Source organism: Salmo trutta, chromosome 33, assembly GCF_901001165.1.
Source record: "Salmo trutta chromosome 33, fSalTru1.1, whole genome shotgun sequence".
NCBI lineage: Eukaryota > Metazoa > Chordata > Actinopteri > Salmoniformes > Salmonidae > Salmo > Salmo trutta.
In genome coordinates this window covers 33,929,826-33,945,504 of record NC_042989.1, presented here as the reverse complement: position 1 = coordinate 33,945,504, position 15,679 = coordinate 33,929,826, and the positions used below count along the sequence as shown (strand labels likewise).

General features: G+C 41.9%; 1 protein-coding gene across 1 annotated transcript in view; it reads right to left on the bottom strand.

Annotated features, from left to right (window-relative positions):
• The window catches only part of LOC115172156 (parkin coregulated gene protein homolog), a 240,298-nt gene extending 237,247 nt beyond the window's left edge, over positions 1–3,051 (bottom strand). The window contains exons 1-2 of the mRNA XM_029729317.1: positions 2,920–3,051; positions 1,536–1,697 (exon numbers count right to left, since the gene is read on the bottom strand). Of these exons, the coding sequence (XP_029585177.1) occupies positions 1,536–1,697; positions 2,920–3,051 (294 nt within the window). The remainder of the gene's footprint in view (positions 1–1,535; positions 1,698–2,919) is intronic.
• Positions 3,052–15,679: the final 12,628 nt, after the last annotated feature.

Genomic DNA, 15,679 nt, shown 5'->3' with positions numbered 1-15,679 from the left:
AGAGGACGGACAGTTTGTTTCACAGAAAAACGTAATTTGGTTTCTGATAAAGTTTCAAAAGAGTTTAGGCGCCATCTATAGGTCCCTTGAACTCTATCCAGCATGCACACAGAAAGTGCGAGGGAGAATTATCTGAGATAGTTCTGGATAAATACTCAGTTTCCACAACTCTATGGGTTACCTGTGCTGATAGGGGGAAAAAAATCACTCCAGGTATGAGAGCTATGCAGGCAGGAGTAGAATGAGTAATCCCTATCTTGGGGGTGGAGCTATCTCCATGTGTCTTTTCACTTTAAGTAAAGTGGTTGTTCCACTGGATATCAGAAGGTGAATGCACCAATTTGTAAGTCGCTTTGGATAAGAGCGTCTGCTAAATGACGTAAATGTAAATGTCACCACCAACTAAGAGTGTTCCCTGAAATTCTGCTACCTTGAGGAATATATCTTCAAAAAAGTATTTCGACCCCTTGACTTTTTCCACCTTCTGTTACGTTACAGCCTTATTCTAAAATTGATACAATTCTTGTTTTGTCATCAATCTACACACAATACCCTGTAATGACAAAGCAAAAACGTTTGTATTTTATTTTGCAAATGTATTAAAATATAAAAAACTGAAATATCACATTTACATAAGTATTCAGACTCTTTACTCAGTACTTTGTTGAAGCACCTTTGACAGCGATTACAGCCTTGAGTCTTCTTGGGTATGACCAATGGAAAAAGGATGCACCTGAGCTCAATTTTGAGTCTCATAGCAAAGGGTCTGAATATTTGTGTAAATAAGGTATTTCTGTTTTTTATTTATAATACATTTGCAACAATTTCTAAAACCTATTTTCGCTTTGTCATTACGGGGTATTTTGTGTAGATTGATGAGGACATGTTTTATTTATTTAGTCCATTTTAGAATAAGGCTGTAATGTAACAAAATGTGGAAAAAGTGAAAGGGGTCTGAATACAGCCCACGGCTGGTATATTAGCCATATACCACAGCCCCTTGGGCCTTATTGCTTAAAGAAACCAGCGTGGTTATTAATAGAAGGAGTCATCTTACTGCTGGGCCCACGTGACGTGTTGAACACTGCACAATTGAGACTTTCTGACTGCAGGTGCAAATACAGACAACAGATGTAGAAAGATATGCTGAGACGTCTGTCTGGACCGTTGTCCTCACAACTATATCCACCATTAACCTTGACATATTGTGACATCCTGTGTCCATTGGAAATGTTTGATTGTGCGTTTCACATATGACACAGACACAGATCATATGCAGTATCATGGAGATCATTGACACCATCATCATACTGTGAGTACAAGAGCCTGCTGAAGGTTTAGGCTGAGTGTAAAGGTATACAATATTCGAGGGATACCATATAATATGCATCTAATGATGAACATGATGAATTGCATACAGTATTGTACAGTACAGGGGTAATTCAACTTATTCACCTCCAATGTATACTATAGCATCCACATACTGTACTGTCTCAACAGATTGCTGTAGTAGTGAATGCTTTGTGGTAACCTACCTTCCATGCGATTTGGTTTCCCTTGGTGTTATGCTCCAGAGCGATGGGGAAGTCTCCTCGCTCGTAGAACTTGCAAAACGCAGTGGGCTTGGCCGGCCTCTCCCGGAAGACCCCCACTGCCGGCGGTCTCAACCTAGAGAGAGAGAGAGTCCCTATCTGTCCCTATGTTCAGTCCTTTGTCCCTAACCATCTGTGGGGCTCGACGACATGACTGGCAGATGTATAACTGTCATTAATCCTCAGATTACCACCCATTGAGCAACACCATCTCAGTGCTGGACTATAGTGTGATGGGACTAGAGCGTTTCATGACTACAGTGGCAGACCGTGTTTCCAGTGAGATACTACTGTAAGGCAGTGCATCAAACGTGGCTGAAGACCTGGGAGAGACTTTCTTATTCTTAGAGGTAGACATGATGAGTGGCTAACTAGTGCTTGGTCCTGAAGTAAGTTACAACTTAGTTTAGACTATTTAAAGGCACACTACGGTGTCCCGGTGGATCCACAGCATTTAATGCACCATGGGATTGCAGAGGCATAAAAGGAATCTGTTTGGTGGCGTTTATTTACTTTTAAGCGAGGGAATGCTTAAATGAATAACATTATGCTAAGTTAATAGGCACCATTTGGCATACCTGCAGGAGGGTGTAACCAAACAAAACAACTATGACTGAACATCCATTGAAAAGCACAAGAAAAATAATAATCTGCATGAAGGCTATTTTGCCGAGTACTTTTTTCCTTATCCATCTGAAACTAAATAATATTCTGGACCAAATGTTGCATGAATGAGTGTCCTTGCAATGTTTTAATGCTCATTCTTCCAAATATAATAAACTATAGGCCTATACTGTACCTCATTTGACACTGTACTGTGGTATAGATAGGCCTAAATCATTAAAACATTGTTTTGCTCTGTATGTGACTAAAAACATCTGAGTCCGAGATGCATTCACCACAGAACGGTTTGAAGCTTTTCGAAATTACAAAGCAAATGCAAAACCTTCAGTGTTCCTCCCTCCACAGAAATTCCCTCAGTCACGGACAAAAAAAAGAAGCCTTACAGATAAGTGACGCTCCTGCAGCCTGGAGCAACACAAGCCTTCAAACCCAGGTAGCACTGTTCTGCCGGCAGCTAAAAATAGTCCTGGAGAAAATGAACTTCAGACTGCAAGGACTGGGCCGGGTGGCATTTATGGTCACAAGTGATGACACCGCAGTCGATTCCGCCTCACGCGGCGCACCGTACCCTTCAGCGAACTCCCCTCTCCTTTCAACTGTCATCAGCAACCAACCCCTATTCCCCCTACTTCCAGACCCCAAATCATCTTTTTTTTCCCAGTCCTCAACAAAAACACAACAGCACTGACTCCGAGACCCTTACTCCCTTCTCCCCCACGTTCCTCTGCTGCACTCTACCTCGGGGGCTTTGACTGGAATAGGAATCGCGGCGCTTCGAAGGATTATGACCTGCCGACTTCCATGATCCGGGAGCCTGCTCCCAACTGGGATTCATGGTGATCCTGTCTAACCGCCCCATCATGAGAGATCATAAGCCATACTCTAGGAAGTATGAGTACTGGTGACACACTCTTTTCACGCCATTTCCCCGGTGGACGGTGCTATACGTCAAGGACTGTCCAATGCGCGTTCATGTTCAACTGAGAACCCTCTGCCTGGGACCTCATTCATAAATTAAGCTATGGTGGGTTTATACTTTACAGTTTACAATTGCAGTTTCATATTTGTACGTAATTTTGATTTGTTTGAACTAACGATAGCTAGCTACCAATGGGCTGGATCAGTTTTCCCATAAGTGAACAATGTGTAACGTCAATGTGTAAAGTTTTACTTGCTAGCCAACCAACAACGTCAATGCCGCTATCAAGCCAATCTACTAAGCTTACCTGAATAAAATACATGACACTAATCATGACTAAATTTAATTTAATTTCACTGCGATTGGTTAGTAAAAATGAAATACCTGGGATGATGAATCAATTGTGTTGCTGGTTTAATTTGTTAATCTGTTGGATTTTGGATGTCCTTGGTCTGATTTGTTGGAGGGCCCACAAGGCCAACTTTACCATATTATACTGGAGGCAGACTTACACACCCAGTATCATTACTTTGCGCGAATGATATTGCTCAACTTCTAACAATGTGAAATTCGAATACAGAATCATTTGTTTAGCTTCTTTCTATTCTGTGGCTGCATGAAATAGCAAACAATGTCAATTCAGCGGTTACGTTAGTTTACTTCATCTTTGTGGCTCCCTGATGAAACAGTAACATCCATTACTGTAGTTAGGCTTAGGTGTGAAAAGAGTATGTCCCAGCAGCACTGTGGCTCAGTGCTAATGTCCTGTCCAGGATGGGAGGTGGGAGGTGACTGAAATGTGCTGGGAACACCTGCTAATTCAGTTTTAAGCAGTGTTTTTTTTTCCTTTAGATCTTCTTTAATAGTATGTATCTTGAATGTCTCCCTCATCTTCTTCTTCTCACTCTCCTCTCCCTGTGCATCTCACTCCAACCACTCTGGTGTGAGAGGCCAAATAGGTGGTTGAAATGCTAATAACTCCATGCTGGGCATTGCAGTGCTCTGCAATATCAATCTGACCTCCTCCCCTGCTGAAAAATCTAAGTGAAATAGAGACACACACACACACACACACACACACACACACACACACACACACACACACACACACACACACACACACACACACACACACACACACACACACACACACACACATACTGCGCACACAGACACACACACACACACACACACACACACACACACACACACACACATACTGTGCACACACACACACACACACACTATACACACACACACATACACACACACACACATAATGTACACACACACACCCAGTGACTGGGAAGATTTTAATTTATCGGACAATTGAATATGCAAAACATGGTTTGCATATTTAAAGAACTGGTTTAGATTAATAAATAGGCATAAAATAACAATGATATACAATATTAATAATAATAATAATAATAAAACAAATGATTTAAAATATGAAATTAATAAATAAAAGTTCCAGAATTGCATTGTACCAGAATTGCGACTTGCACAGTAGCCTGCATTTGGCAGCGTCAACATTCTTCTCATCTTTTGTCCGCTACAGTATTAAACCTTGTCCATACGGAGGACATTCCCTTGTAGGAGTTTCACTATAGACATACTCTCTAACTTTAGTTTTTACTTCAATGAAATAGGTTTCCATATTCACAATCAACAGTAGCCTAGTTCAAGGCTCCTCCCTCTCTCTCAACAGCAGGCTCATGCTGGCAAGGAGTGAGAGAATGGTGCTGAAGAGTGAGAGAATGGTGCTGAAGAGTGAGAGAATGGTGCTGAAGAGTGAGAGAATGGTGCTGAAGAGTGAAATCGGGGTATACAATATGCAGGCGCTGACAATTTGGCCGGCTAAAATTGTATTTATCGGCTTTTATTTTATCGTGCCAAAAGCCAGCAATTACCGGCTAACGGAAACCCATACAGACACGCACACATGAACAAACACAGGCATACACACAATATCCTGCCCTCAGTGGTGGTCATAAACTGAGCCTCTGAGGCAGAGTATTTAACTCGAGGTAGCTTGGTGGTAACATTATTAAACAGGAAGTGTCAGGTTCTCTGCCACTGGTGCACACATCAGGGAGTAATAACAAGGCCCTGGCTGTCATAGTGGTTCTTGGCTGTCATTTCTCTCCAGCCCCTTACTTATCATTTTGGATGCTATCCTTTTTTTTCTCTAATGCCTGTGTCCACTCCTTTCTTTCCTGTGAACAGAAACCTGCAACCCCCACTAAGCTTCCCCCTTGGAAGTCACATGGTTGAGTCCCTTGCGGAGGTGATTGGCCCGGCCAGCAGAGGACGAAATCTGTGCTACTGTCATTTATAAGCTGTCATCCGGTGGAACAAAGATGCTCTAACCTTATTAGTATGGTTCATCCAGGTGTTGCTGACACAGGGGGAGAAGAATAGGGAAAGGTAGATAGAGGTGGAGAGACAGAGAGATGGGGGAGAGAGAGAGAGAGAGAGATGGAGGAGAGAGAGATGGGGGAGAGAGAAAGAGAGAGATGGAGGAGAGAGAGAGAGATGGAGGGGAGGAGAGAGAGAGAGATGGAGGAGACAGAGAGAGAGATGGAGGAGAGAGATGGGGAGAGAGAGAGAGATGGGGAGAGAGAGAGAGATGGGAGGAGAGAGAGAGATGGGGGAAAGAGAGAGATGGAGAGAGAGAGAGAGATGGGGAGAGAGAGAGATGGGGAGAGAGAGAGAGAGGAGAGAGAGAGAGATGGAGGAGAGAGATGGTGGAGAGAGAGATGGGGGAAAGAGAGAGATGGGGAGAGAGAGAGATAGAAGAGAGAGAGAGAGATGGGGAGAGAGAGAGATAGAGGAGAGAGAGAGAGAGAGATGGGGAGAGAGAGAGAGATGGGGGAGAGAGAGAGACAGGAACTGTGACTCCTCAATTCTGAGGGTAAGTTCACTGTGGTGACGGTGGCGCAGCGTGTAGGTGATCCATCAACTTGCCTGGCGTCCCCAAAACACCTCTGTAACCAACTGTAACCCACACTCTAATTTTTGTATTTATAACTCCTGCTTCGTTCATTTCCCTTCTCTTTCTCATTTTAGGGGTTATTTTGCATCACCTGCTTACTGAGGCGGTGAGGGGAGCTGCTGGACAAGGAAGGCACCGCTCACTTTCCTTCTTGCTTTCCCTCTTTCCCTCTTTCCCTCGCTCTGTACTTCTTTCCTTTTTCGGTTGAGGGGTTATTAAAATCTATCGCGATGCAAAGAGCGGTCTTTTCCTTTCCCGGGCTCGACGAAGTAAGGAGGGTGTGTGAGTCACAGAGGCATCAGGATGGAGAGAGACAGACGAAGCCTCTTCTGATAAGGTCAGGCTGCACATCACCGCCGCAGGCAACACAATTAGCTCTCTTTATTTACGGGGAAATCGCCCAGTCCAGAAATATGCACTTGCCAGGGGTGTGTCCTTTTGACGAGAGTTAAAAGAATCCACAATAAAAAAATGAACCGAGGCGACAAAACCGGGTGCTCTTTTCTTTCACATCCTCTTATCCAAACAAGAACATGTCACGGGTTTGGCTTACTCATTTACTCTGTATGAAACCGCAGGGTGAAATAGTCTGAGTGTCAATCTACTTTCAGATGAATAAAGCCTTGGATCCATTACTTAAGTATCTCTTTCTCATGGCCAAACATACAGCCTAGTCAGTTGGAGCACAATCAGTTGGTAAATCAATGTCATTGTGTGAAGAAAATTACTGGTAGTTGGCTCCTTTGTTAGTCAAGGTCAGAAGGCAGGAAGGGATGTTGGCTTGCTCCAGTCGACAGTGAAATTGAAGGCTAAAATGTAGGCTAGTAGAATCTGCGCTCCTGCTCACAAGCCACAGAGGCACTTTGTTATTGTCATTGTGTCATATCAACGAGGGCGATCACGTTTGTGGGAGGTATTGTCTGTAATGAAAAATTACAAGTTATGCGCAAAGACAACAGCATCGACATTCACCTTTCAGAACAAAGACAAAGGGAGATAAAAGAATTCAACGATGGGGAGAGAGGATGAAAACTAGGAAAAGTACCTTTTTGAAGCTTTTGAAAAGAGCTTTCTGCTCTTTTTCCTGTCATTTATTTGTATGTTTACCTCAGCGAGTGTAGTGTCCTTCAGAGCAGAATACAATGGAGCAAGTAAATACCCCTCACAGCCTGCTCCGTTTCCAGTGGTCAGCCCACTTATCTGCAGGGCTGCCTGGCCATTGCTTGCAGCTTCAGAGACCAGAGAGGCCCATTTAGTGATTCATATCACAAAACTACAGTTGTGATCGCTCAAAATTAATCAGAGGGAATAGCCTACTGTGTTCCCCACTCTATACTTTTCAAGTGATTACAAAGGAGCTGCTTGTACTGGACGAACCAGGGATGCAAAGACGTGTAAACAGACTGCATAGTTACACAACACACATTCAAAGTACAGTTGAAGTCTGAAGTTTACATACACTTAGGTTGGAGTCATTAAAACTAATTTATCAACCACTCCACACATTTCTTGTTAACAAACTATAGTTTTGGCAAGTCGGTTAGGACATCTGCTTTGTGCATGACACAAGTCATTTTTTCTGTAAATCAATTGTTTACAGACAGATTATTTCACTTATAATTCACTGTATCACAATTCCAGTGGGTCAGAAGTTTACATACACTAAGTTGACTGTGCCTTTAAACAGCTTGGAAAATTCCAGAAAATGATGGCATGGCTTTAGAAGATTCTGATAGGCTAATTGAGATCATTTGAGTCAATTGGAGGTGTACCTGGGGATGTATTTCAAGGCCTACCTTCAAACTCAGTGCCTCTTTGCGTGACATCATGGGAAAATCAAAAGAAATCAGCCAAGACCTCAGCAGAAAGAAAATGTAGACCTCAACAAGTCTGGTTCATCCATTCATCTGTATAAACAATAGTACGCAAGTATACACACCATGGAACCACGCAGCCATCATACCGCTCAGGAAGGAGACGCTTTCTGTCTCCTAGAGATGAAAGTACTTTGGTGCGAAAAGTGCAAATCAATCCCAGAACAACAGCAAAGGACCTTGTGAAGATGCTGGAGGAAACAGGTACAAAAGTATCTATATCCACAGTAAAATGAGTCCTATATCGACATAACCTGAAAGGCCACTCAGCAAGGAAGAAGCCACTGCTCCAAAACTGCCGTAAAAAAGCCAGACTACGGTTTGCAACTGCACATGGGGACAAAGATTGTACTTTTTGGAGAAATGTCCTCTGGTCTGATGAAACAAAATAGAACTGTTTGGCCATAATGACCATTGTTATGTTTGGAGGAAAAAGGGGGATGCTTGCAAGCCGAAGAACACCATCCCAACCGTGAAGCTCGGGGGAGGCAGCATCATGTTGTGGGGCTGCTTTGCTGCAGGAGGGACTGGTGCACTTCACAAAATAGATGGCATCATGAGGGAGGAAAATTATGTGGATATATTGAAGCAACATCTCAAGACATCAGTCAGGAAGTTAAATCTTGGTCGCAAATGGGTCTTACAAATGGAGAATGACCCCAAGCTTTCTTCCAAAGTTGTGGCAAAATGGCTTAAGGACAACAAAGTCAAGGTATTGGAGTGGCCATCACAAAGCCCTGACCTCAAACCTGTAGAAAAGTTGTAGGCAGAACTGAAAAAGTGTGTGCGAGCGAGGAGGCCTACAAACCTGACTCAGTCACACCAGCTGGGCCAAAATTCACCCAACGTATTGTGGGAAGCTTGTGGAAGGCTACCCAAAGTGTTTGATCCAAGTTAAACAATTTAAAGGCAACTCTACCAAATACTAATTGAGTGTATGTAAACTTCTAACCCACTGGGAATGTGATGAAAGAAATAAAAGCTGAAATAAATCATTCTCTCTACTATTATTCTGACATTTCACATTCTTAAAATAAAGTGGTGATCCTAACTGACCTAAGACAGGGAATTTTTACTAGTAATTGTGAAAAACTGAGTTTAAATGTATTTGGCTGAGGTGTATGTAAACTTCCAACTTCAACTGTATATCCTCAAGACCAGTGGAGGTCGGTGCTATTTAAGATCAGGGATTACTTTTTTTGTGTGTGTTTTTTTTTCATTGATGAGCATGGCCTTATTTCTATTACAGCATGTTGGATGACTGTCATTCATATTCCATTCACCCAGCTCAATGTAACATCGATAGGTTTAGGATACTACATGATACTGTCACGTCCTGACCAGCATAAGGGTTATTTGTTATTGTAGTTTGGTCAGGACGTGGCAGAGGGTATTTGTTTTATGTGGTTCGGGGTGGTGATTTATTTAGTAGGGTGTTGGTTTAGTTAGTTCCGGGTTTTTGGGATTATGTTCTATGTTTGTATTTCTATGTGGTCTCTAGTCTTTTGTATTTCTATGTCTAGTTTATTGGGGTTGGACTCTTGGACTCTCAATTGGAGGCAGGTGTTTTCTAGTTACCTCTGATTGAGAGTCCTATATATGGGTATGTGTTTGGTTTAGTGTTTGTGGGAGATGGTTCTTGGATTGCTGTGTTGCCTTCAAGACTGTTATTTTGTCGTTCATCGGTTTGTTATTTTTGTATACGTGTTTGTTTGTTTTTTTCCTTCTTTTCCCGTCAATAAAGAAGATGAGTATACATGTCCCTGCTGCGTTTTGGTCCTCTCCTTACGACAACCGTGACAGATACTCATGCTTTCCCTATACCAATCATGAGGTTTCAACAACCTAGCCTACGAATGAAAGTGTTCAATGTAGGTACATAGGTCGAGAGAACATTTTTAGTAATCAAGATGACAGACAGTGACACATTCAATACCGCATTGCACACTCTTGCTTGAATCTAGCTGACCTCGGGTGTAATCATTAGCCCAAACAGTTGCAAACGAGAGTTTCTATTGGACAAATGCAGGTATGTTTATCCCTGTTTCATTCCGTTTGCTTCTATTTAAGAAACGCTTTTCAACAGAATAAGTGGAATGAATACACCCCTGATCTCCCGCACGGCAAGCGGTACCGGAGTGCCAAGTCTAGGAACAAAAGGCTGCTGAACAATTAATCAAATGGCCACCACTGTTTACATTGAACCCCCCTTTGTTTTTACACTGCTGCTACTCGCTGTTTATTGTCTATGCGTAGTCACTTTACCCCTACCTACATGTACAAGTTACCTTGACTAACCTGTACCACTGTACATTGACTTGGTACCGGTACCCCCTGTATATACCCTCATTATTGTCATTTTATTGTGTTAATATATACAACAACAACAAAAAATACATTTCTTAACTATATTTCTTGAACTGCATTGTTGGTTAAGGGCTTGTAAGTAACCATTTCACGTTAAGGTCTACACCTGTTGTATTCGGCACATGTGACAAATAAAATTTGATTTGATTTATTTAAAACACAGTTCACTTTCATAGCAGCCACATACAAACAGCATGATCACTTTTCTTGTTGTATAATTCCTTCTCATATCTACGCGCTCTCCTCCTCTCACCTTTTCCCTTTGCTTGTGGACTTTATTGCACAACACAACAGCTGTCTGTGACCAGGCGAAAAAACAACAACATTCCAAGCCAAACGTTCATACAATAACCGCTAACTACTACACACAGCCTACATTGTTGTCAATGTCACCATATTATCTAACGTCATAGTCAACATAGCTACTATAACTAACGTATTAGTAAACCGCCTACAATCACACAGTACAGTGTACAGCAAGCAGTTTAGCAGTTACATCGGCGGGCCCCAGTGGGAATTTATAAAATAAGAGTTCCAGTGTTGGATAGCCTTAGCCAGCTAGCTAACATAAACAGTATTCCTTTCTGTTTGAACCAGGTGTTTGAGTAGGCAATATTAGCTAGCTGCTATAGCTACCTCAGTAAGTGAAAGTTAAAAAAATACTACGAAATATAGCTAGCGCTCTCTCTCTCTCTCTCTTGCTCTTGCTTCTCCTGAATTGTTGAAGAAACGTATTTGTTCAAAACTGTTCAACAATTGTCTTTCTCTGTGAGTCAACAACTCAACAGATTTTATGCACTGCAGTACTAGCTAGCTGTAGCTCATTCTCTGATCCTTTGATTGGGTGGACAACATGTCAGTTCATGCTGCAAGAGCTCTGACAGGTTGGAGGATGTCCTCCAGAAGTCGTCATAATTACTGTGGAAGAGGGTGAGAACCTAGATTTTGCATTGAAGTTAATGTACCCATAGGAGGATGGGAACTAGCTGTCCTCTGCCTACACTATGGTGCTACCCCAGAGAGTGCTGCTGAGGCTACTGTAGACCTTCATATAAAACCAGAAATACCTTATTTACATAAGTATTTAGACCCTTTGCTATGAGATGGCAGGTAGCCTGAACAAGGCAGGTAAAATAAAAAAAGACTTGAAACTTGCGTTGGACTAGTAACTGGAAGGTTGCAAGATCGAATCCCCACGCTGACAAGGTAAAAATCTGTCGTTCTGCCCCTGAACAAGGCAGTTAACCCACTCTTGCTAGGCTTTCATTGAAAATAAGAATTTGTTCTTAACTGACTTGCCTAGTTAAATAAAGGTAAAATAAAAAAAGACTTGAAATTGAGCTCAGGTGTGTCCTGTTTCCATTAATCATCCTTGAGATGTTTCTAAAACTTAATTGGAGTCCACCTGTGGTAAATTCAATTGATTGGACATGATTTGGAAAGGTACACACCTGTCTGTATAAGGTCCCACAGTTGACAGTGCATGTCAGAGCAATAACCAAGCCATGAGTTCAAAAGAATTGTCCTTAGAGCTCTGAGACAGGATTGTGTTGAGGCACAGATCTGGGGAAGGGTTGCAACACTTTTCTGCAGCATTGAAAGTCCCCAAGAACACAGTGGCCTCCATCATTCTTACATGGAAGAAGTTTGGAACCTCCAAGACTCTTCCTAGAGCTGGCTGCCAGGCCAAATTCAGCAATCGGGGGAGAAGGGCCTTGGTCAGGGAGGTGACAAAGATCCCAATGGTCATTCTGACAGAGCTCCTGTGTGGAGATGGGAGAATGTTCCAGAAGGACAATCATTTCTGCAGCACTCCATCAATCAGGCCATATGGTAGTGTCAGATGGAAGCCACTACTCAGTATAATGCACTTGACAGCCCGCTTGGAGTTTGCCAAAAGGCACCTAAAGGATTCTCAGACCATGACAAACTAAATTCTCTCGTCTGATGAAACCAAGATGAAACTCTTTGGCCTGAATGCCAAGCATCACGTCTGGAGGAAACCTGGCACCATCCCTACGGTGAAGCATGGTGGTGGCAGCATCATGCTGTGGGGATGTTTTTCAGCGGCAGGGACTGGGAGACTAGTCAGGATCGAGGGAAAGATGAATGGAGCAAAGAGATCCTTGATAAAAACCTGTTCCAGAGCGCTCAGGACATCAGACTGGGGCAAAGGTTCACCTTCCAAAAGGACAACAACCCTAAGCACACAGCCAAGACAACGCAGGAGTGGCTTTGGGACAAGTCTCTGAATGTCCTTGAGTGGCACAGCCAGAGCCCGGACTAGAACCCGATCAAACATCTCTGGAGAGACAAATACAGGTGTGCCAAGCTTTTAGCGTCATACCCAAGAAGACTCGAGGCTGTAATCGCTGCCAAAGGTGCTTCAACAAAGTACTGAATGAAGGGTCTGAATACTTATGTAAATGTGATTTTTCATTTTTAACACATTTGCAAAAAAATGTAAGTGTTTTTGCTTTGTCATTATAGGGTATTATGTATAGATTGATGAGAAAAAAAAGCTATTTAATCAATTTTAGAATAAGGCTGTCACGTAACAAAATGTTGAAAATACTGTATTTAGTATAGATTTATCTAAAAAGGATAACTTTTTTATTGTTTCACTATTATTATGAAATTCACTGAGGAGGATGGTCCTCCCCTTTCTCCTCTGAGGAGCCTCCACCGCAAAAGCACATAGGCTACACACACTATGCAACCCAGGTGAGTGGGGAGTTCATTGATCAGTGACTCACTACTTCAGTGGTAGTTTAAAAATAAACAACCTCGTGGCCCAGTTAAACGGGTCTGCGTGACTGTTAATGCACACAGTGGTGGTGGAACTCTGCGAGCAGGCTTCTTAGAGTGCTGGGCATGTACCAGAGCCACGCTTTAGTTTTACGGCCCTAATCAGTGACGACACCTGAAGGCATTAAAGCACCGGGCCAGGCCATCAATTTAATGACACACGAAAGGAAAATAAACACCTGCGGCCAGTGGAGAAGACTTACATCCAAAAGATTTAATTTGCCAAGTTCTTTAGTTCCTCAATGAACTTTTCATAACTACCTGCTTTTATGGCAGTGATTTGTTTTTAGTGCATTACAATGTTTTCAAGCAGGACACTGCATTGCAGTAGCATGCATGGGGGTGTAAGAAAACAATTGCCTGGCTAAAAATGGCCTAGCTCAACAAATTGAAATACTATAGTTATCTGATTGAGGCATTATTCACAACAAAACAAACAACCAACGATTTCTGTCACATCAAAAGCTTCAGGACGATGTGGCTCTACTGTATGTAGAGCATGTCAAGTCAAAGACTAGGCCTGTTGTGTTTTATACAAGCTTAGAGAGATCTCTGAGGATAGCATATCCATCACACATCACCAAGCCACATGTCCACTCCAGGTTCCATCATATATTCCATCATCTGACGGCAGGCAGGCAGGCAGGCAGGCAGGCAGGCAGGCAGGCAGGCAGGCAGGCAGGCAGGCAGGCAGGCAGGCAGGCAGGCAAGCTTGGCAGGCAGGCAGGCAGGCTTGGCAGGCAGGCAGGCAGGCTTGGAAGGCAGGCAGGCGAATGAATGAATGAAACAAGCAAGCAAGCCAGCCAGCCAGCCAGCCAGCCAGGCAGGCATGCAGGCAGGCTTGGCAGGCAGGCAGGCGAATGAATGAATGAAACAAGCAAGCAAGCCAGCCAGCCAGCCAGCCAGCCAGCCCCCACTTCAGGCCTGGAAGGAGCAATCTATCCAGTGTTCTATGGATGTGATGTGGCAGGCTGACAGACAGAGGTGAGGGACTAGCCGAGTGTCTACAGGGGAGCGAGGCTGACATACTGAGGGTAGGGAGGGGGCCTCGATATCAGAGCTAGAGCCCCCCCCCCCCCCCCCATAAACAGAATGTACACAATAAACAGAATATACACACAATAAACAGAATGTACACACAATAAACAGAATGTACGCACAATAAACAGAATACACACAATAAACAGAATGTAAACAATAAACAGAATACACAGAGTAAACAGAATACACACAATAAACAGAATAAACAGAATGTAAACAATAAACAAAATAAACAGAATGTACACAATAAACAGAATACACAGAGTAAACAGAATACACACAATAAACAGAATAAACAGAATATAAACAATAAACAGAACATACAGAATAAACAGAATGTACACAATAAACATAATAAACAGAACGTACACAATGAACAGAATAAACAGAACGTACAGAATAAACAGAATGTGCACAATAAACAGAACAAACAGAATGTGCACAATAAGCAGAATGTACACAATAAACAGAACAAACAGAATGTGCACAATAAACAGAACAAACAGAATGTACACATAAAACAGAATAAACAGAATGTACACAGTGAAAAGAATAAACAGAATTTACACAATAAACAGAAAGTACACAATAAACAGAATGTACACAAAAAACATAATAAACAGAACGTACAGAATAAACAGAATGTACACAATAAACAGAATGTACACAAACACAATAAAAAGAATGTACACAATAAACAGAATGTACACAATAAACAAAATGTAGGGAGGGGGCCTCGATTTCAGAGCAATAGCCCCCCCCCAATAAACAGAATGTACACAATAAACAGAATATACACACAATAAACAGAATGTACACAATAAACAGAATGTACACACAATAAACAGAATACACACAATAAACAGAATGTAAACAATAAACAGAATACACAGAGTAAACAGAATACACACAATAAACAGAATAAACAGAATGTAAACAATAAACAGAATAAACAGAATGTACACAATAAACAGAATACACAGAGTAAACAGAATACACACAATAAACAGAATAAACAGAATGTACACAATAAACATAATAAACAGAACGTACACAATGAACAGAATAAACAGAACGTACACAATAATCAGAAAAAACAGAATGTGCACAATAAACAGAACAAACAGAATGTGCACAATAAGCAGAATGTACACAATAAACAGAACAAACAGAATGTGCACAATAAACAGAACAAAAAGAATGTGCACAATAAACAGAACAAACAGAATGTACACAGTGAAAAGAATAAACAGAATTTACACAATAAACAGAAAGTACACAATAAACAGAATGTACACAAAAAACATAATAAACAGAACGTACAGAATAAACAGAATGTACACAATAAACAGAATGTGCACAAAAAACAGAATAAACAGAATGTACACAATAAACAGAATGTACACAATAAACAGATTAAACAGAATGTACACAATAAACAGAACAAACAGAATGT